The 21,606-nt window shown below is 32.7% G+C and overlaps 2 protein-coding genes across 2 annotated transcripts; both read right to left on the reverse strand.

Moving 5' to 3' along the window:
- Window positions 1-1,929: 1,929 nt before the first annotated feature.
- On the reverse strand, window positions 1,930-4,519 carry LOC145639120 (peroxidase 12-like). The gene is made up of 3 exons (XM_081690283.1): window positions 4,228-4,519; window positions 2,867-3,061; window positions 1,930-2,776 (listed from the first exon to the last, which is right to left on the reverse strand). The coding sequence occupies exons 1-3, from the start codon at window positions 4,450-4,452 to the stop codon at window positions 2,159-2,161; spliced, it is 1,038 nt and encodes a 345-aa protein (XP_081546409.1). The 5' UTR covers window positions 4,453-4,519; the 3' UTR covers window positions 1,930-2,158.
- Window positions 4,520-13,008: 8,489 nt separating this feature from the next.
- Window positions 13,009-15,156, reverse strand: LOC145640412 (uncharacterized). The gene is made up of 4 exons (XM_081691696.1): window positions 14,953-15,156; window positions 13,824-13,956; window positions 13,147-13,274; window positions 13,009-13,064 (listed from the first exon to the last, which is right to left on the reverse strand). The coding sequence occupies exons 1-4, from the start codon at window positions 15,050-15,052 to the stop codon at window positions 13,009-13,011; spliced, it is 417 nt and encodes a 138-aa protein (XP_081547822.1). The 5' UTR covers window positions 15,053-15,156.
- Window positions 15,157-21,606: the final 6,450 nt, after the last annotated feature.

Here is a 21,606-nt window from a genome sequence, read left to right on the forward strand (position 1 = left end):
GTTTGTTGTTGCTCGTGTGGCATCTCAGCTTACCCCTCTTTTTCAGCCTGTGAATGGTGACATGGCTGATCTTTAAGTACCCAGCGTAGCTTCTTTCAGTTGTCCTCAAGTGTAGAGGAACTGACTGCAACCATTCATCAGAGTACTGGTTTTGGCCCGGTTTTGCCAATTGCCTTTGAACTGACATCAACCACCCCCCCCCCCCCATTTTGTCTTTGCTTGCATACATCATCCCAAAGTCCTGTTATTGCACTCTTGTGAACATCATACTCTCTAGAAAGTGATAATTTGAGGCCCCTTGGTAGCTTTCCATCTTGTTGCATTGCTAACATAGTGTCAACTAATGCCCTTTTTTGGTGGAGCTTTAAATGTGGTTTGCGTCTCTTGTTTGGTGGACTATGTTATTCTTCATTTTATGAGTGAATGATATGCTCCTCTTCCATTAAAATATGCTCCAAATTGTAAAATTCCTCATCGAACATGTCTGCCATGTTGTGGTTTTTTTTTCTTTGTTTTTTTTTCTTTCTTTAAATTTCAGTTTGAATGAGAGAAGAAGAAGAAGAAGAAGAATTTTTTGGCTGCTTGAAGATTGTACACTGCTAGGACATCATTAAATTATGAAGTATACTGTAATTTTTTTTTTCCCAGCTCTAGTAGTAGTGGATAAACATTTGTTGTATAAATAGGGTATGGTTTTGTGGGTGGAATTGAAAGTCAGCCATGCAAAAAAAATAAAAAACCTGGCGGTTCCTTATTTTTTGGTTGAAAATTTCAGTACAATGCTTTTGGAGGGAAACTTTTACCCCCAAAAAGTTGGCAGATTTTGTAAAGTTAATTTAACAAACTGCGACCCACATTCTCTCTCATACTTCTTAATTACATGCCTTCTTTTTACTCAATCTCAATTTCTCATGTTTTGACTAGGAGTCCGTGTCAAGTTCAAAGTTGCAAAAAACTTGAAACGGAGGTAGTAGTTTTTCTTTCCATCTAAATTATGAATTTTTCCCAAATCTAGTGTGGGTTCAGTTGAACCCATACTAGAATCGCCATTGGTTCATGTATCTAAGAGTTTCCTATCACGGGAAAACCACCAGAAATCTATAACCTCCCTATTTTAGAGAAAGACGTACTAATAGATGAAAGAAAAAGGAAGATATTTTTATAGTGGTTACAAGAAAGTATTGAGAAGACTCATCATTTACCTTAGGAAGAAGAGACTCATCTATTCTATGATAAGCATAATGAGATTTAACTCATAAACTCTCGGCTAAAAGTTGGAGAGCTATCCAAGCTAAGTATTTTCAGCAACTTTGTCCAGGGCAGGTTATATCGTGTGGCCAGCTGATACACACCAAGTAATCCTTCATCAACGAGTAACATCTGACTGAGTAATCCCTATCTGACCGAGTAACTACCCCTAATCGACCAAGTAACACTTAACCAAGTAAACCTTGATTGACTTAGTAATTCCTGACCGAGTGAGTAACCCTTGACAGATTTAGTGACCCCGATCAACCGAGTAACTCCTAAACGACTTAGTAACTCATAACCAAAGTGAGTAACCCCTATAGGACTAACAAAGTAATCTTCATAATGGTTGGGTCACACGGTGATACAGTGTGGCCAACCACATACAAAAGTTTGTGAAGTATTTAAACCTCCTGTCCCTTGGATAGCAATAAGAAAGTACAATTTCTAAAAGATAAATAAGGACAAAAAAATTGCTAGTAAATTTTAAATTAATGTATGATAAGATAAAAACAACAATACGACAAGTCGACAATTAGTATTTGGTTGAAATGGTGACAAGAGTTAGTAAGATAAATGTGTATAATATTGTTCCAAATCCATGCTAGATCAATGATGCTTAAAGAAGAAATTTTATAATTTCCAACCAGAAAACAACAAGATGCAAATGCTAAAAGTAGATAAAAGAAAATTAAAATTAGTGACAATTTGATAAAAGAAACAAAGATCAAGTACAAGTACACAATACTTCTATTATTAAGCGTGCTACTAGATCTAGATAAAATTGCACGAATATTTTACCTAGTCAAAACATTTTATTTATCATAGAAGTATGAAGCCTTAGTTAAGGACAAAACATCTAATAAAACCTCACAAGTTATTGCAATCAACTCAAAACATAGCTAGTTAATTACATATCACTTAAAATTGTGATACCCTCGTCAATGATAGACCACATGTCCACCTTCTTAGCATTTCTCGCCGAGCAATTTGCACGAATTTCACCTTGTGTACCCGTCAACACACCAAGTTGTCCCATTTTCAACATTGCAACAACAAATTTTTCGTAAAATAAATTTTGATTTATCGCGAAGCTAGTGACAATTGGCTTTGTAGTCGGATTAGTGTACAAATCTTGATCCGAAGTAAATAGGCCTTGGCGATTCATAAGGTCTACGTAGTATTTGTTGTCAAATACATTAGGAGTACGGATGTCCAAATTTGTGGTGCGATCAGTGTCTTTGGCCGGGCAAGTGGCCTTAAGGTTCTTAGCAAAAGTTTGGTCCATTGTTTTATCTTGTGTAGGGTAGAGCCTCTCGGTGAAGGAGGAACAATGGCCGCGACCAATGGTGTGGCCTCCGGAAAGGGCAACGACATCAGTAGGATCAAACCTTTTGTTGGCAAGGGATTTTAGAATGGTTGAGGCGTTGCTAAAAGGTGCCGGTAGATTATCTAGTGTTACTTGTGTTGTTGCAAAGTTAAGGCTGTCCCTCCTTCCTAGTGGGATGTTGTAATTTGGTCCACCAGACTGCAAAAGCAAATGACAAGTTTGAGAAATGCTTTGACATTATATAAATATGGAAATAGTAAATTGAAGGGGATAATAATAGATGTATACCAGAACAATGGAATCACGAGCTGCAAGAGCAGTGATATCTGCGCAAGAAACAATTCGTCCACATGCCTTATGCACAAGGGCACGAATGTCATTTATAATTTTAAAGGCCTCTTTTCTTAGTGACAAGTTGGGTGGTGCACCTTGTTCGCTAGGACCGCTTGCTGACCCATCTAACAATACTGACCCATCGCATCCCTGTAATTTTAAACTTACATAAATCATACTAATTTGAAGTACCCCATAGTAAATAGGATTAGATTAATCTAAACAAATAACCCTTTATTGAAAACAATAAATTAGTAATAATATACCATGTTTCTTTTTATTTATTTTTTATATTTTATCTAATTCTAGTGATAACTATTAGTAATAATCATTTAATCAATAATCTTCGACAAAAAGAGGACAATTTTTTCCAATAGTTGGTCTTTAAAAGCATATCGTTTTGTACAACGGACCCTATTTTCCTCAAAAAAAATTAGAAAAAAGGGACAATTGCCCCTACAAAATAATTCCACGTAACAGTTGCAACTTTGTTGAAATTTCCTTTGGGTTGGGCTTTGTTGAAACATAATCCTAGTTAATCAAACACTAACCCCAATTTGGGCCCCACCGCCACAAATTAAAAAGTATACCAAACGACAAATTTAATAGCACGTACGTTATTCGTTTTCAATCGATTTTCCTATGTTAATTTAGTGAATAATTTAGTGAAAGTGGAGCCCTTTTTCACACTTGAAACATAATTAAAATGTACTCCATATTTTTGTCTTAAAAAAAAAAAGTACTCCATATTTACTATGTTAATTTTAATTTATTTTAAATTACTTATAATACATTAATACTCCATACTTTTTTATATTGATGAATACTTATAACACTTTAATGATGACATGAGTAACACTTTTTTTTTTATTATTATCATTTCATTTTACATATTACTCTGTATAAAGTATTATTTCATAACCCATTACATATAATAAACCAACCTCAACACAAATACCTAAAGTTCATTACCCACTAAACTGCGCGAGATTTCACTTAAAAATACGGATGTAGTTTGTTCATAGATTATGTCATTATTACCTATTAACATGCTTTTTATAAATCAAAAATAAAAAAATAAAAAATTACAGAGAGCACAATATTGCCTCATAATCAAATTTCATAATTCATAATAATAATGACTCATAAATAATAAAAGTCAATTATATTCATCATACAAATGGATTGTAAATAGAAAATTTACCGTCCAATAATCCATAGTTTTACCAACACAACAATATTAATCTCATACACACATAATTCAAATAATCATCACAACAACTAAAAATTCACACGAACAATAAACAAATATATACCTGAACAAAGCAATCATGGAAATGAAGGCGAAGCAAACCAGCAGCCTGAGTGATATCCTTCTGAAAAACCTGTTTAAGATGATTTCTAACGATGGATTCTAATTGAGGGCACTTTGAACCATAGAATGAGTACGATAGTCCAGGTGCAACTGGTACACTACTTAAACTTCCTACTATCAAAGATGACATTATTATTAAGAACAATAAATTTATTTGGGAACCCATATTTTGTGTTTTTTGGTTACCTAGTTTAATGCCTTAACTATAGTACGTAGTAGTTGTTGCTCTTGATCACTAGGTAGTATCGAATGCTAAATTTATAGGCAAATTTATAAACTAAAAAAGTGTTGGGTTGGGCTTGATATTATTATATGTACTATTTGGGTATTTATTATGGGTTAGGTGACATTATTGAATATGATAGTCAGGATTGAAAAGTCTTTATCTACTTTTGAGAATTTTTTTTTTTTTTAGAAAATAAATATTTTTTCTGTTTTTTAGTTACAACACTTTTATTTTCACAGTCTCCGCAATTTTTGAAGAGGAGAGAGATAGAGATAAAAATAAGAGGGATACATGTGGATAAGAGATGGATAGAGAGAAAAAAAATATCAAAAATGAAAAGTGTTGCAAATAATTAACTATTTTCAAAATAGGAAAGTATTTCAACTAAAAAAACAGAGAAAATAATACAAGTACTATGTAGTATTTTCTACATGTTGCGGCCATATATTTTTAAGTGTTACTCCCTCCGCATTTGTTTGACTTTTGCACTTTTCGCATGTCATGTTTGACTTAATTTTTACTAATAGACAATTAAAAATATTAGTGGTCAAAAATACTTCTTGGCAAATGTGCCAGTCAAATTAATACATTAATAAAAAAGTATAAAAGTTGATATATATATATGGGGTTTGGTAATTTTATTGACTTAAATATGTTATGGTGTAGGTGGGTTAGAGATTCAGAGTCATCGGGTAAAATTATAAGAAAATATAATAGAGGTAATAATTTATTAAAAAGTAAGGGACGTGAGAAAAGAGAAATAATAAAAATAATAGCAGCGTCATAATAGAAATTTGTTAGAAGCATATAAAAAAGAGAAACACAACTTTAAAATGTAATAGTTTGTTAAAAAAAATTGAAAAAAAAATAACCACATTATAATGACGAAATCAAAAGAAAAGAAAATAATTAACACAAATTTAGTCTTTGTTCATTACGGATTATTTTTTCCCATCTTACTTTAGGTAGTAAAAGAATAATAAAACGAATAGATTTTTTATGATCGTACATGTCTCAATTATTATGGTAAAAGTGGTAGGAAACTTGGCCAATATTATCTAGGGAGTACTGTAGTAGTGTACTACCATAATAAATACGAGTACATAAAATATGACAATGAAAGAAAAAGGAAAAAGTTAATTGATAAAAAATTACTGGCGGCTTGACTAAGTCAATAATTGTATTCAGTCTATAATTGTATTTAATCATTTACTGATGGCAATTTGGCAAAAGCTAACAAGTTTGGTAAGAAAACAAGAATTGAAATTATTAAAGTAAATAGGGTGGTCTACACCCGCGAGGTGCATAGCTCTTGCAAAGAAGTTGTATTGGCGTGTATTCACTTTTGATTTGGGTGGTAGACTTGGTAATTTTAATATTCCCTCCGTTCCTTAATACAATGTCTCTTTTGAGCATTTATTCCTCACATAATAAAGAGAAAGAGACATTGTATATATTAAGGGACGGAGGGAGTATGTACTATTATTAGGTTTATGTGCCTATGTGGTGGCTTCGTAGGATTATAAGAAAGCCACCATATTCTTTTATGACAATTATTTTTAAAACCCTCAAAAGTTTGATAGTGTTATCTCAAAATTATTATTAAATAATATTTAATTGATTTGCATCCCTTCCTAATTTAAGCGGCAATTGTTAGTTTAGAATTCTTAATTGATTAGCATATTTCAATAATACCTAGTGTGTTTTTCTTCAAATGAATTTTTTGTGAGCTTTGGTCATACAGAGTAATAATATGTGAAATGTTCGTTGCAGCTAAAAACTTAATAATGTAAGTTCTTTAATGTTCTACGACCATCTAATATCTATATATAAATCTAATATTAAAGCAATAATCACTTAGTTATTTTTTCCTCTAAAGTTCTCTCCATAATTAATTAATTTATACCATTTTTTTTCCTATCATCGATTTCCCTTGATTTTAGGATTTTTAAGTTCTTTATACCTCTTGATAGCATTTGCTCAAATATCACAATTTAATATGAATTCTATTTAAATTCCATAACGTTGTTTATGTGCCATCAAGCAATGTACATTTCAAAACTAATAAACCTTAACAATAGTTGCAATTAAAAGACAACAAGATTGTAAATAAGAAGAACAACCACGAAGGAGTAAAGATAGACAGTCTCTTCGTATATACAGTTTTTTTTCTTTTTAAATAATAATAAAAACACATGAAGTATAAAGCATTAGAATTTTTTTATTCAAAAAAAATAAATTTCAAGTTTTTTGAATTAATTGATGATAAATTTAATGAAAAAAAACATTAAATATTTTAATGAGAGTAAACATATTAATGAGGGTTAAAAAGTAAATACACATTTTTGTACATATTTTTGAGGGTATAGTTGGTAGCACACTATTCCTAAGAGTTATCTTCTACTTTTTATAAGGTAGGGATAAGGTAGGGAAATAAACATATTCCTTCCGTCCCTTATTGATAGTCTCTTATGACTAAATTTTAGTCCTAAAATGTTCACCCATTTGCTTTTTTAACAACCATTAATATTAATATTAACCAAATTTCCTTAAACTTTGCAATTTTATTTGTGCAAATTTATCTTTTCCATGTAAATTTTATTTTTCCATATACTTTTATTACTTTATTTCTCTACTTTTTTGCATACCCAATGTAAATTTATCTTTTCAATTTATTTTTACTACTTCTTATTTATGCTTATTAATTCCCGTGAAATTTGCCCAAAAGGGACTATTAATAAGGGACGGAGGGAGTATATTAACTACATCAAATGACGTGTGATTTTGTCATGCATTCCTAACTACTCTGTAGTTTCTTTTTATGGAGTAGTAATATACTTCATGTGTTTTTAAATACTTGTTCCATTTTTTATTTGAAAAGGTTTTACAATATTTACTTCATTTCTCTCAATTAGTGGACCTAACAAAAATTATATTTTATTAATAATTATGTCTCTATTTTCATTATATTAATTATAAATTATATACAAAAGACATGTTTATATAATTAGTAGTCAATAGTTGTTCCATAAATATGAAAAATTATTATATAAATAAACAAATACAAGTAATGAATAATTGGAATAATAAAAAAATGAATTTATCTATTCAATAATAAGGTATCAAAGTAACAAGACGGGGCATTACCCATGTCACACACTAATTAGTTTTCTAATACCTTGAGACACAAGACCCTAATATTACTAATTTAATACGTAGGCATCATACAGAGAATAAGGTAATATATGTAGTGTATTTGGTGCTTATGGTTGGCACAAGCATCTGGAATCTCCGAACAAAATTCTCAAATGTCGGCCATAAAAGCAGTAGAGTACATGTGTCGGATCCAAGGTATTAAGGCGCATGTGCACATAACTAATTAATTAGCCCTTCACCATTTTCAAAACACTTTGGTGATGCCAATCAATGTGACTGCATATGCTTTTAGTTTGCTGGCATAAATGTCACGAGCCTTTAACGAAATCATGAGCTTATCCATAACCGATAAGAATCAAGCAATTAGGTTGATTATATTTCGTTATTATTTTGCACAATTATTGTAAAATATCGCTGTTTTTTTTTTCAATTTTGATAGTTATGAATTTGAGATCCATATGACAAAGGTTGAAGATGATGTTCTTTTATTTTGTCAAAGGTTGAAGATGATGTTCTTTATATTTTGTCAAATGTTGAAGATGGTGTTCTTTATAAATTGTACATATGTTCGTCATTCTAGTTATTGAACAATTATATGAATGTTCTTTACTTTTATCTTTTATGTTTTTTGCTTTGATGTTCTTTGACTTATTCTGTATTTTTAAATAATATATCATTTATTAATTCTATATATATATTTTAATATTAATAATCATTATCTATGTATATATATTTTAAAAATCAGGATCGTGAAGGTTGATGACGATATTCTTTTGAGATCTCCTCTATTGATGATTGTTTTTCAGATCTAAAGAACATCCGTAATATTATTAAAGAAAATGATAATATTATGTAATGAACATAACTTATATATATACCTACCACGATCCAAAGACAAAATTCAAAGAACATTTCACAATAAGCAATGAACATTATGTGACGATAAAAGTAAATTGCAATTACAATAAAAAAAAATGGACAATTAAAATAAACTATCAAAAAATCTAATAAAAATCATTATATGATATAATTATGGACATAAGGAAAAAGATATAGTTTTAAAAAATAATTGTACATTACAAACAACTATAAAGTACATCATGTTTTCTAATAGAAAACATTATTAAATCACATATAGAACATCACAAAAAATTTATATATACCATCCCTAAAATGAAAATTGTAACTATATATAGTAAAGGTGAAAAATATGAACGAAATAAAATTAAAAAAATAAAATTGAAAACTAAAATTTAATCAATTCAAAATTTAAAAACGAAATCTTAAGTTATTTTTAGGTGAAATAATTTTAGAGAATAAAAATTATTTTTTTTATAAAGAGCATTATATAGTCATGTAAAGAGCCTCAAAGTACACAAAACAATCATTAAAATAAATATTATATATATATTATATATATATATATATATATATATATATATATATATATATATATATATATATATATATATATATATATATATAGTATTTTGGATAATAACATTTTGAAAATGAAATTAAAATTTAAAAATTTAAAATTTAAAATTCAGGTGTACCATGTGCATGGTACACCTGGGTGTAGGATTCACGCATTGATTTTATTTATAACTACTAAATTATTTTTGGTCTTCTCTTAAAATTGTAATTTATTTAAGATGAACTGCATAACAAATTTTATAATAAAGAAAATTATTTAACATCAATATCTTTATGAGTTTGTCTTTTAGTAACCCAATATTATATTGAAAGTTTCTCATTTTAACATTTACACTATTTACATAACTCGTTGATCAATGGTAATAATTACATCTAAAAATTATAGGAAAATTTGTCTAGAATGAACTTATGTGTTCACTATTTTGTCTGAAAGAACCTTATATGTTCAAAGTGGTCTAAACGGACCTTATAAGTTTATTTTGTTGTCTAGAGGGACCTTGATGCCAGATTCCGGCGTTCGACTTTTTTCTCTGGCGTTGACTACGCCACGTGACTTTAAAAATCACCTCTCCTCTTATATTTTTCCCCTTTTCCCTCCAATTCCCTTTATTTTCCCATAATTTTTCCCCAATTTCTTTCTCTCTCCTCACGAACCAGATTTCATTCATCTAACCCATTGTGTTCCCTAAGTTTTCGAAGAAACTCATACAACCATCTTTCGATTAAGTCCTTTTCGTATCAGGTAAGACCAATGCTTATGGTTCTTTTTTCCCCCAATCCCAATCTTTTAAGATTGAATTAAGTTGTTTGCAAAATTAGGGTTTATAATTCATTTGTGTCTGAAATCATATTGTGTTGGTTGTTGAAGAATGTTTTCGACCAAATGGAAGTTATCAAAGTGCAATTGTGGCATTCCTCTTGCGCAAAGGACTTCTGGACTCATGAAAATCCAGGCACAGAGAAGAAGATATCCATATCTAGGCCAACAAAGTCATCAATTATGTGACTCGAATTCAATTTGGTATATGAGAGAAATAATGGTGGGAATCTTCACTTTTTTCATTGAATATTCCTCATAGAATACCATAGTACAGAGAAATTTAGGGGACTAGAAGAGAGAGAAAGAAAAATGGAGGGAAAACAAAAAAAATTGAGAGGTGTTAATTTTTAAAGTCACGTGACATGCACGTGGCATAGTAACGTGCATGTCAACGCCGGAGAAAAAAGTCAAACGGCGGAATTCGGTGTCAAGGTCCCTCTAGACAACAAAACAAACTTATAAGGTTCTTTTAGACCACTTTGACCATATAAGGTCCTTCCAAACAAAATAGTGAACATATAAGTTCCTTCTAGACAAATTTTCCAAAATTATAATCATGTTATAGCATTAGAATCGTTTATATATATATATATATATATATATATATATATATATATATATATATATATATATATATATATATATATATATATATATATATATATATATATATATTTGACAATGGTCCAAAAAGGAGACTGCTAGCTTCCAACTGACTCAAGACAACAACGAGAAAATTCAAACCTCTTAACCAAACTAATATAAGTGCTAAAAAGGAAATAGAGGTTACAGACACTATGAATTGCTTGACAATAAAAATAAGGGGGTTGTGGATATCCTTCGCTAAAACTAGCCCTAAGCTACTCCAAACTTGTTTTCTTGCATTTCTTGATAATCTTGCAAAAATGACTAGAATACCTTTTACCTTTCTTGTTCTTCACCCTTACCCTAATTGACCTTCCATTTTTTCTTGACGTGGCAGAGAACATGGAGGTGGTGAGTGGTGGAGGGGATTGCACTTGGTCGGGTTCAACATTCATGGGCTCTTCATCTTTAGAACCTACAGATTTCATTTCATCGAAAACAGTGGTAGTTAAATCTCTTGCAGGTAACTCATTCCCCTCCTCGATAATCAAACCCTTATTGTAGCTAAAAGTTAGGCTAGTAGGTATATTATCATCTAACTTCTCAACGGCAACACTGTTGATTTTCGGAAGTCCAATGATCGTGGCGGAGTTCAGAGTTCGCTTGGCCTTTTCATTTTGGCTCTTTTTGTTGTGCCACATCTTTTTTGGACCCACCATCCTAGTGGGCGTAAGTGAGGTTTCAAGAACTTTGAATTCCGATCCTTTGCCATATTGGATTCAGAATGCTTATCATATGTGGTCTTTTCCTTCAATTCACTGTACTCGTACAATCATCCATGATACAACAAAATGTTTGTAGAAACTCAAGGTTTTCTCTTGACATAGATTTGAATAAAACAAATTGAAAATCTTAAGGGACTGGTTACTTCTTGATCCGTTGAGGAACATATGAAATTTCCAAGGTCCCTTGTCTTTAGCATGTCCATAACCCTTTGTTTTTAGAACTAGTAGCATCATTGTCCTCCTTTCCAAAGGGGTAAGAACATTGGATGTAGTGGTAAGGCTTTCTACCATCATCTCATTAGCAGCGTCCAAGGTGGGTAAGGTCGTAATATAACACTAGGCAACCCAACAAAGTCTAGATTGACTGAGGGATTGCTAATCTTCCCTTTTTTGTTGAAGATGGTGTGGAACAAGTCGGACTCTTCATTGCTCCTTTTTCCCTTAATCTTGCTAGCTTTTCTTCTCAACCCTTCCACCTTCTCCATCTCATGAAGGATGTCTTGATTTTTAGGCTCAGCCTTAGTGTAGGGAATAATTTCAAGCCTTTAAATCCCACTAGCTTGAACCCCACTGTGATCCTACACTAAAGTACGGTGGCATCCAAAAGGGAAGAAGATAGAGCAAAAGAGTCGCCAACAAGTTTTAGGAACTTGTAAACCATTCACGAGGTGAAGGTTACACCCCTTAACGATCCAAGAGATCGTCAACTCCATAAGGTCTAGAACCAAATAAGGGTTCGGGGATGAAGGTATAAATCCAACCTAAAAGAGATTGAACCTGCCCTAATAATAGGCCTCTACTTTATTCTGATCGTATACATGTGCGCTTTCTAATTAACATACAATCAATAGAATTAACCCTAAACCTGTTTAATCTATGTTGGTTGAATATTAATGTACAAATAAATCTATTATTGGCGATCACTTGAATTATAATCATAATTAACCCTAACAAGATTCACTAGTAGAAAAAGGCTCATTTGCGTCGCTCATTTATAGTGTATTTGCGTCGCTTCTATGAGCGACGCAAATGATTTAAAAGTCATTTGCGTCGCTCCTAGGCGCGACGCAAATAAGAGTCATTTGCGTCGCTCCTTTATAAAGGAGTGACGCAAATAGGAGTGACGCAAATAAGAGTTATTTGCGTCGCTCCTTTATAAAGGAGCGACGCAAATGACTCTTATTTGCGTCGCGCCTTTATAAAGAAGCGACGCAAATGACTCTTCTGATAAACTTCTTGTTTGTTATTTGCGTCACTTGTTTATATAGGAGTGACGCAAATGACTGACTAGACAATACAAAATTGCTTTATTTGCGTCACTTGTTTGTTTAATGAGTGACGCAAATGAGGTGAATTTTTTTTTTAATTATAATAATTGCCTTAGCTTGTATATGTTTGTACTACCTGTTTTCCTTGCTAGTGGTATAAAGTAATATGCTAACACTAATATAATTGAAATTAAAATGCAATATTATTGAATAATGCAAATGTAAATTTCGGCAAAGTCTCCTTTGTATTTTGGCCTACCCATAAAATTGGGAATGACGACATTGTATTAACCTGTCCAATAATTTAGATCTCAATATCATAGACATTATACTCATCATCCCAACACCAATTAACCAAAATCATTCATGTCAAGCCTATAATCCAAAACAAGAGTCCAACATGCGCTAAGTCCAATCGACAATTATAGAATTAATAACCCAACAATCATACAATTAACACCAAAGCAAAGCAATACAGCAAGCTAAGCCCAATCGACATATCTGCAACATCATCAATCAAAACAACAGGGGTATTTGTAACCTTAATTCCTCTTTCTTTAAAAATAGAATTAATAATCCTAACATAAAGAAAAGGAGGAGCAGGAGCAGGAGCAGGAGCAGTAACATGGAAGCAGAAGCAGGAGCAGCAGCAACATGGAAGCAGCAGCAGGAGCAGTAACATGGAAGCAGAAGCAGCACATAAGAAGTTCCCTGCATCATATATAACACATTTCTATCACTTACACTCAACACAACATAAACAAGATAGCAAAACCGATTAGCAAAGACTCTTATAGAAAAAACAAGATAGTCACCATACAAAACAAGATAGTCACCATTAGCAATTACCAAAGACTCTCATAAGCAAAAACAAGATAGCAAAAAGAAGATGGTCTTTTATACTTTGTAGTTCACTTAGATTTTCGCAAACTATTATTCCCATATACACACTATTTGACACAAGATAAACCCCAAATTGCGTATCAAATGCACACACTACTCATGGGATAATCAATACGATTCTCATCAAATCCTACCACTTAAAAAAAAATTTAACCTCATAAGAATGCCAATTACTTTTTTCTACATATCCATGTCCATTAGACAACCATTCAAACATAAGGTTCACAACTTCACATATAAAACCCCAAGACAACACTACACGTTTACAATCAATAGGACTTAATAAAATCTAGAAAATTTACATGTTTGTAATTAGTGATTAAAGACCATTCCTCCTATAGGATATAAGATACTTACCAATAGTCCAATACCATCATTTGCGCTGAGTAAAAGTTTGAACAGAAATACCATACACGTGTATCATGATGGATCTTTTCTCTCCTGACCTGATACTGATGATGCATCTGACTGGGCTCGGCCATAAACATACCTGTTTTTTCAAAATATTATAGTGCAGAAAGAAAATAACAGAAAAGCAATCAGATATGTAAAGGAAGATCAATATAGGAATGTGACACCAAGATCTGAGAATGTCGCAAGAAAGTAAATGTTACATCTTTTTTACTACTGCCTAAATAAACCAAATGACAAGTCCAATGGAAGGTATGGTAGTTCTCTAAATAACTAGATGGCAAGTTCAAAGGAAGGTAAACGAGTTTAACAATTAACTATATTGGGTGAGGGTAGGGTCATCATTCTTTGGGATTAGGATGAGGGTAGGGGTCACCATTCTTTGGGATTAGGAGTTTTACATCAATTGATCAAAGAAGAGTCGTAGATTATATTTAATGTGTCTTTCTTTGGGATTAAGATGAGGGTAGGGTCATCATTCTAGCTAGCTTGAAATTGGTGCAATGGCTAGTTCTCTTCACCTTAAAATAATCTTTATTCATTAAATATCAATTTTGATCCTAAGAATCAGAAATTTCATATAATACTAGTGAATCAATTAACATGTTTTAATCGGTAAAAATCAGTTTTATCATTAAAGGTTAATCCAATTCAGTACACTAGATAAGATAAACAACAAGAACATCCACCAGAATATAAATACACAAGCTTCAGCTTCACTCTATGTACAAACATAATTAACCAGGCTAGAAACATTTAACTAGAATATGGATCCAAGTATAGGAATAAGAAGCTTTTCTAAAAATTTGCATGTTTCTCATCTAAATTGGAATGTACTAGTGTCCACAGCTATAAAATGAAAATCCATGTCAAATATCATCCAGAGTGGCATGATAAGTTTTAGTAACCTCCCACATTTTATATCAAATTCCAATCAAACATCCAACTATACTAAATAAGCAATTTTCTCCTAATTAACCAAATATGACAAAAACCCATCAAATATTAAGAATACATATCAAAACCCATAAACAAAATTTTCTAAAAATAACTATTTGTTAATACAAGAAATTACCGAGTATCAGGCCAAGCAGACCTGTGAAATCATTTGATGGCGATCCAATGGCCATCATTGAGCTTCCCACGATACACAATATTAGGAGCTTTCTCACCATGTTAAGAAACAATGTTCTCTGAAGAAACCCAATAACTCGTCCAATTTGAACTCTAGTGAAACTCGGTTGAGACTCACTTTCATCTTTCCCCGTTTACTACAATCCCCCAGATATCAAAAACATATAAGCATCAAAACCCATCAAAGATGAAACTACAAACAGTTAAATAACATCCACAAACCCAATCTTCGATCTCAAAACATAATAGACCATTACTCCTCCTGGATCAGATTCCAGCAACTAAAACCAAATCAGACCCATAATCCCCTTTAATCCTGATTCCAATTTAATCTCATTCATGTAACTTACCATTATTAGCTAACAAGAGGGACAAAATCGAACTCAAAATCAAACATCACATACAAACTCAAACCCAAACACAAACACAGCAACCACATCACAAAATCCAAAATCATAACCCTAAAACTCAACGAAATCGAAATCAAAACTCGTATTATCAGCTAAAAATACCCCAAAAAAACCCACAAAACACTAAATAACACCCAGAAAAATGCCATAAAAAACCCCCCAAAAAAATTCGAGATCTGAAATTATAATTCTTAACAAAAAAAAAGGCAATTTAACATGAATAATTGAACCAAAACGCAAAGCTAAAGGACCCAGAAACACTAACCTCAAATTGTTGCTGTAATTTGCTAGACCTTCCTCGGGTTTTTTGGGGGCGAAATTAATCGATTTTTCCAGTCGAAAATTTCAGTCATTGCTCGAATATGAGGCCAAGATTTTTAATTGAATTTTTTGGGGTTTCTAGGGTTCGAATTCCTATGGTTTTGAGTAGATTTTTTGCTCAAAATGGGGGAATTTTGGTGGGAAATGCTCAATTTTTCTGGGGTTTATGGGTTCGGATTTCTTAGGGTTTTTGGTCCAAATTTTTGCTCGAAATTGCTCAATTTGCTGCCGATTATAGGTCTTCAACTTGATTGCGATTTTGGATGTTGAATTTGCTGAGGAATCGGTGTTTTTTTTGCCGAATTTGTTGGATTTAAGGGTCGAATTTGTGGGTGTTTTGGCTGTAGAAATTCACTGGAGTAGCAACTTGTTTTTTTCTTTTTGTTTAGTGAAGGTAGGCGTGAAAAGCGAAGGTCAAAATTCTGAAATAACCTAAATGCAAAAGATATATTTGCGTCACTTCATTATTAAAATGCGACGCAAATAACAAAAACAAAATGTTGTACATTTTTCATATGCGTCGCTCATTTATTAAAAGAGTGACGCAATTTATTCACTCACTCATTTGCGTCACTTGTCAATAATGAGTGACGCAAATAAGATTATTATATGCGTCGCTTCAATATATAAGAGCGACGCAAATAATAAAAATCTGCAATACAACAATTATTTGCGTCGCTTCTTGATAAATATGCGACACAAATAACTTTTCAGGATGGTAAAATTAAACATTTGCTTCGTTCTTTCTAATGAGTGACGCAAATATGGCGACGCAAATGTACGTTTTTCTACTAGTGATTATTAATTATCTTATTAAGCGTGATTACAAGTACCAATTCCTTTTAAACATGCATAAAAGGCGTGATCAAGCAATAAATAAATATCAAGCAACATAATAATAATAAACAATATCATGAATAATAAAATTATAATCATAAATTATAACAATTATAATCATAATCATGTTCATGTTAAAGCATAATAAAAATAGCAAGATCCTAGGCATGATACTAACAAGATTAATAACAAACCCTAGCATGTCACTAAGCAAATCAAATCTTTAGCCCTAACATGCATGATACTAACATGAATAAATATTAGGAAGAACATAGGAAGCATCGTAACAATCATATTTAATATTAAAATTACCCTAGAAATGATACTAGGAATATCATAATAACAATCTAAACATGATGTCTACATCATAACATCAATTAAAACCATTAAAGCAATTACTTTAATGCCTCGTACCTCTTTCTAATAACAAAATACACACGTTAGTAACTTCAAGTAAAATAATAAACAAACAATTAAATTAAATTAAATAATTGAAAGAGAGATTTGGGACCAAACCCTCAGAAATTAAACCTTTCACGTCTAGGGCGAAGACAACTTCGAATATGGCTAGGTGTTTCTAGTTCTAATGAATGCGGAATTTTGTATGGAAAAGCAAGGTTTGAAAAAGAGAAAGAAGATGAATGAATTAAAGAATTCTAAAGAATTAATGATTGTAGATGAAAACTTGTGAATGAGGAGAATTGGTGAATGAAAACGGAGTTTTTAATACGATATTTATAGAGAAAATCAGCCAAAAAGATAAAAATAAACAAAACAGAGTCTGACGCACAGAAAACAGAGCTGGCGCCACCCTTGGCTAACTGGCGCCAAGCACCAACACTAGCGCCAGGCGCCAATGGCTAGCGCCAGGCGCCAGACCTGGTTCTAGGCGTCAAGGCCTGGGGTTAGGCGCCAAGCCTGATTTTAACGCGTTTTCGAAAATCAGATAAGTTTGCCGTACTGGAGGATAAAATCATATAATTTCCTCGAAAATGCTATTTGATTTTGATTAAAACTCTGAAAAGTTAACAAAAGTCAATTTATCAATGCTAATTGAATTAGGAATCAAAAGAACCTTCTAGAAGAATCTAGAAGACTAAAACCATTCCTAATTGCATTAGGAATGATAAATCATATTAAGCCCTCCCCTAGATCATTAGGCCGTATATAAAGTTCAAACCGGGCCCAGTTTAGTAAATTGGCCATAACTTCCTTAATATTCATCGGAATTGGGCTTATAATATATCGTTGGAAAGGTCTTTGCAAGCCCCATCCAACTACACTACTATTGGACCCATATCAAGGACCAACCAAACTGGATTGGCTGTTTTCTTAAAATAAGTTTTCAAAAACAGAGAGAAGAGAAAAGAAAATAAAACTTTCCGCAACACTAGACTTTCCACACTTTCGCTTCATTCGATTATGATTCGACGTGAAAGGTACTCATCACTGGGTTTGGTTTTGGGGAGACACAAATGGGTGTCTACACTTAGCTACTTTGCCATGATCTTCATGGGCCTCTTTGAGTTGATATAGCTTGATTTAGGCTAAAGCCCTTATGAATAGGGCTTTAGTATTGTTACCATCAAGCACAATGACTAATGAGTAGAGTTGCTTAGTTTGTTCAAAATTATGGACTTTCATTTAGAGCACAAGCTGCAAGGTTTCACTCAAGAATTATGATATGACAAGGTTCCGTAGGAAGACATAATCATCTTCATTTTAATTCTCGGTTGACAAAATTATAGAAGTTTTAGGCCTTTGTCATACTTAGCCTTAGAAAGAACAAATTCACCTTTCTTGAAGTAAGTATTACCTTCCTTCTTCAAGTCTTTTTCTTGATTAAGAATGTTACAGAGGCAATTATTTTTTGCAAAGTTGACAATGCTTTCGTTAAAATTATCGTTCAAATGGGTTTGCATAAAGGCACTAAGTAATTTGCGGCAGTCTATACTAGGATTTTTGAAAAGGGAAAGGAAATTAATAAAAGACTTCACGAAAGAAACTGGCAGCAAAGTAGATAAGCAAATTAGAAAACTAGAAAACTAAGGGAAAGACATCCGGCAGCAAACCTAGAGCCTAGACTACAAGCGCAGACAGGCGGTGGGCGAGATCCTACCACCAAAACAGAAGCTGACACGATAAGGGGAGCTTGTCAAGTACAACAACCACCTCCCCCCAAAAGGACCGAAAGGTCCCAAAAACGATGATAGGGGTAAAAAGCGGCGGATTGGCTGTCAATTGGGTCACCGACGCCAGAAATGCACTTCCTTAGGCGGCGTAAACGATAGTTCGGTGTTAACCTAGGTCTACACGAGTTACATCTTGAGAGAATGAAGGCCTCCTCGCAATCAGGTGGTGCCGGCTCCGCAGGAATGGACTTGCCAGCGACCAAGAAGGAAAGCGGCCTGCTCAGATTGCCGGCAGCCCACTCGAGGATTCTAAAAGAAAAGCTGGATTTAGAAAAACTAGTGGCCTTGAAAGCAGATTGCATTGGAGGGTTTTGTTCTCGCACCCGTGAGGCACGTTCTTTTTGGTTTACAATAACAATTTCGTTCGAATATATAGTTTTCACTTCACCAAAAAAAATATATAGTTTCCAAACATCAACTAAGCAGTTTACAAACTCGAAAAACTTGGATACATCATTTATTAGCAGTTGTATTTTTCATGGGCATGTAGTTTAATTCAGCAATTACAAACCCTACAATAAATGGACACGAGATAACCCTGTCTACCCTCAACTCCTAAAATTAGAATCCCAAATTTAATGAAGGAACTAGTAAGTATTAGACGGAATTGTATTTGATTTGTGTGGAACAATAGTACACAAGAATTGTCAAGGTTTTGTCGATTAGACCCCTAATCCGTACTCCATTAGTGGGAAAATCATCAAAAGGTATTTCTTCACTATATAATAGAGAAAGCAATAGCTGAGAAATGTACATGAAGTCTTCTAATGGCTTAACGGCGTAAAGGCTTAAGCTAAATGATCACCCATAGCTTTTCAAGTTGTATTGATTTCAATTAGTGTTTACTAGAGTAATCTCTCGCTAAATTTCACTCTAAAAAATAAGAGTTACAAAAACAAGAGCTCTACACCTCTCCATGTGTTTCTCTCAATTTGTGGATAAATAATAATAAAATAAGCCCAAATGGGTATTTATGTGCCCTTGACATATCAGGTTAGAACGAGTATTATGTTAGCATGGACATGACAACGTCGATTAATCATTCCAATAGCTATTGATCATCGACCATGAACTCCAGCGGCATGGACGTGTTATCTAGTTTGGATCAACACATACAACTCATAGGAAAACAATTATAACTTTCTCATTTCTTATCGGAATTAAGCTTATAAAGTATGTATTGTTTGAAAGCTCTTGAAACAAGATTTCATCATCTTCAACTCGAGTCATCTCAAAGTTTAAAGTAGTTTAAGAAATATGCTTAGTACAATTGAAATTGACTCATTCAATTGATTAGCTTACATGCCCATTCTCTATTGACTCTCGAGTCATATTCCAACATAATCAATCATCAACAAAGAGATAAGAACCATAAGTCCTAGAAAAGTATGCAAGAACCAAGAGTATGACAAAATATAAAATAAAGTGAAGAGTGTATTTTTATGCCAGATCACGACATGATAAGGGGTACTCGACCCCTAGGCCTATAACTGTATAAGTCACAATCCATAACTAATTAAATTACAAAAAAATCAATCCTTCTTAAGTGATTGTTTTAGGACCAAAACACTAGCATATATTTTTTATATTTATACTTTTCTAGCAATACATTCCGGTCTATAGGGACCATAGTTTACATTAATCATTGTTGAAGCTTAAAGGTTTTGATGATGATGAACTTAAACTAAAGCAAACTCAACTAATAAAGTCATATGAGTGTTTGATTAGTACAGGTGAAATAGATCTTGGTGATGGAAAAGTAACTCAAGCTATGAAGACATGAAGAAGCCTTTAAAATAAAAGTAAAACAGAGAAGAAGAAGAGTTCTCTAACAAGAACTAAGTTCCTTAACAGAAATGTTCCCTAACAAGAACCTGAAAACAGCAAGCTGAGGTGTCAGCCTGGACTGCGATTGAAGAGAATAAGTTTCTTAAGAAACTTAGCCTACGTGAAGCCCAAGTATTCTGACTATGCAAAGATCGGCACAACAACTCATTTAGTTAAGATTTTATCTTTTAGATTTGTTGTTAAATATGTTAAGTATAGTATGCACAAAATCTATTAGAAGCGTGACAAGTTGCTAGGCAAATAAGATAAAATTGGAAAAGATAAAAAGATATATTTTATGAAAAGATTTTATTCAAATCTGTTTCTTAAAATTAGTTTGTTAAAAAGATTTTATTCTATTTAATATCTTTGTTTCTATCTTATTTTCGAAAAAGATTTTCTCAAATTTGATTTACATAAACCGTGTTTTTGAGATAAGGTAAGTTAACATCTTTATTTTTTAGAAAACCTACTTGCTATACGAGTTATACTTGTATGAATAGTAGAGATCTCATTTCATTAGGTTTTTGTGAGTTTATGCGTGGAGAAATCACAAAGCTTTAATTGTGTAAGTTTGCCAAGCTTCTAACCTTGTCATATTAGTTTCGGGTTTCGTGCATAACTTGCCTAACATATACTAGGTGTCATATGCTTTGTATTGGTTGGGTTATTTGGGTGTTTGTGTGTTTTATATTTGCATACAGAGTGTGTAAGCTTCTAGTGTGAAGGTGAGTGAGTTAGTACTTTGGGAGTACGAGTAAATCTAGGTGTGGGACTTAGATTGGGTAGGATAGGGTCCTACCGTGTAGCAAGTTCGTTCTCGAACTTGTGAGTAAAGGTCTGATTATAGTAGGTTGTAACTTGGTGTTTGCCCTATTATAGTGAAGTTGTTTTGTGGTTGAAATCCCTAAGATAGGGTCAAGGTTTTACTTCCAGTTGGCCCTGGAAGGTTTTCTCGTAAAATCTGTGTGTTTTTGCAAGTTCCTATATGCATTGTTTTATAATTCC

Source organism: Chenopodium album, chromosome 7 (genome assembly GCF_948465745.1).
Source record: "Chenopodium album chromosome 7, dcCheAlbu1.1, whole genome shotgun sequence".
NCBI lineage: Eukaryota > Viridiplantae > Streptophyta > Magnoliopsida > Caryophyllales > Amaranthaceae > Chenopodium > Chenopodium album.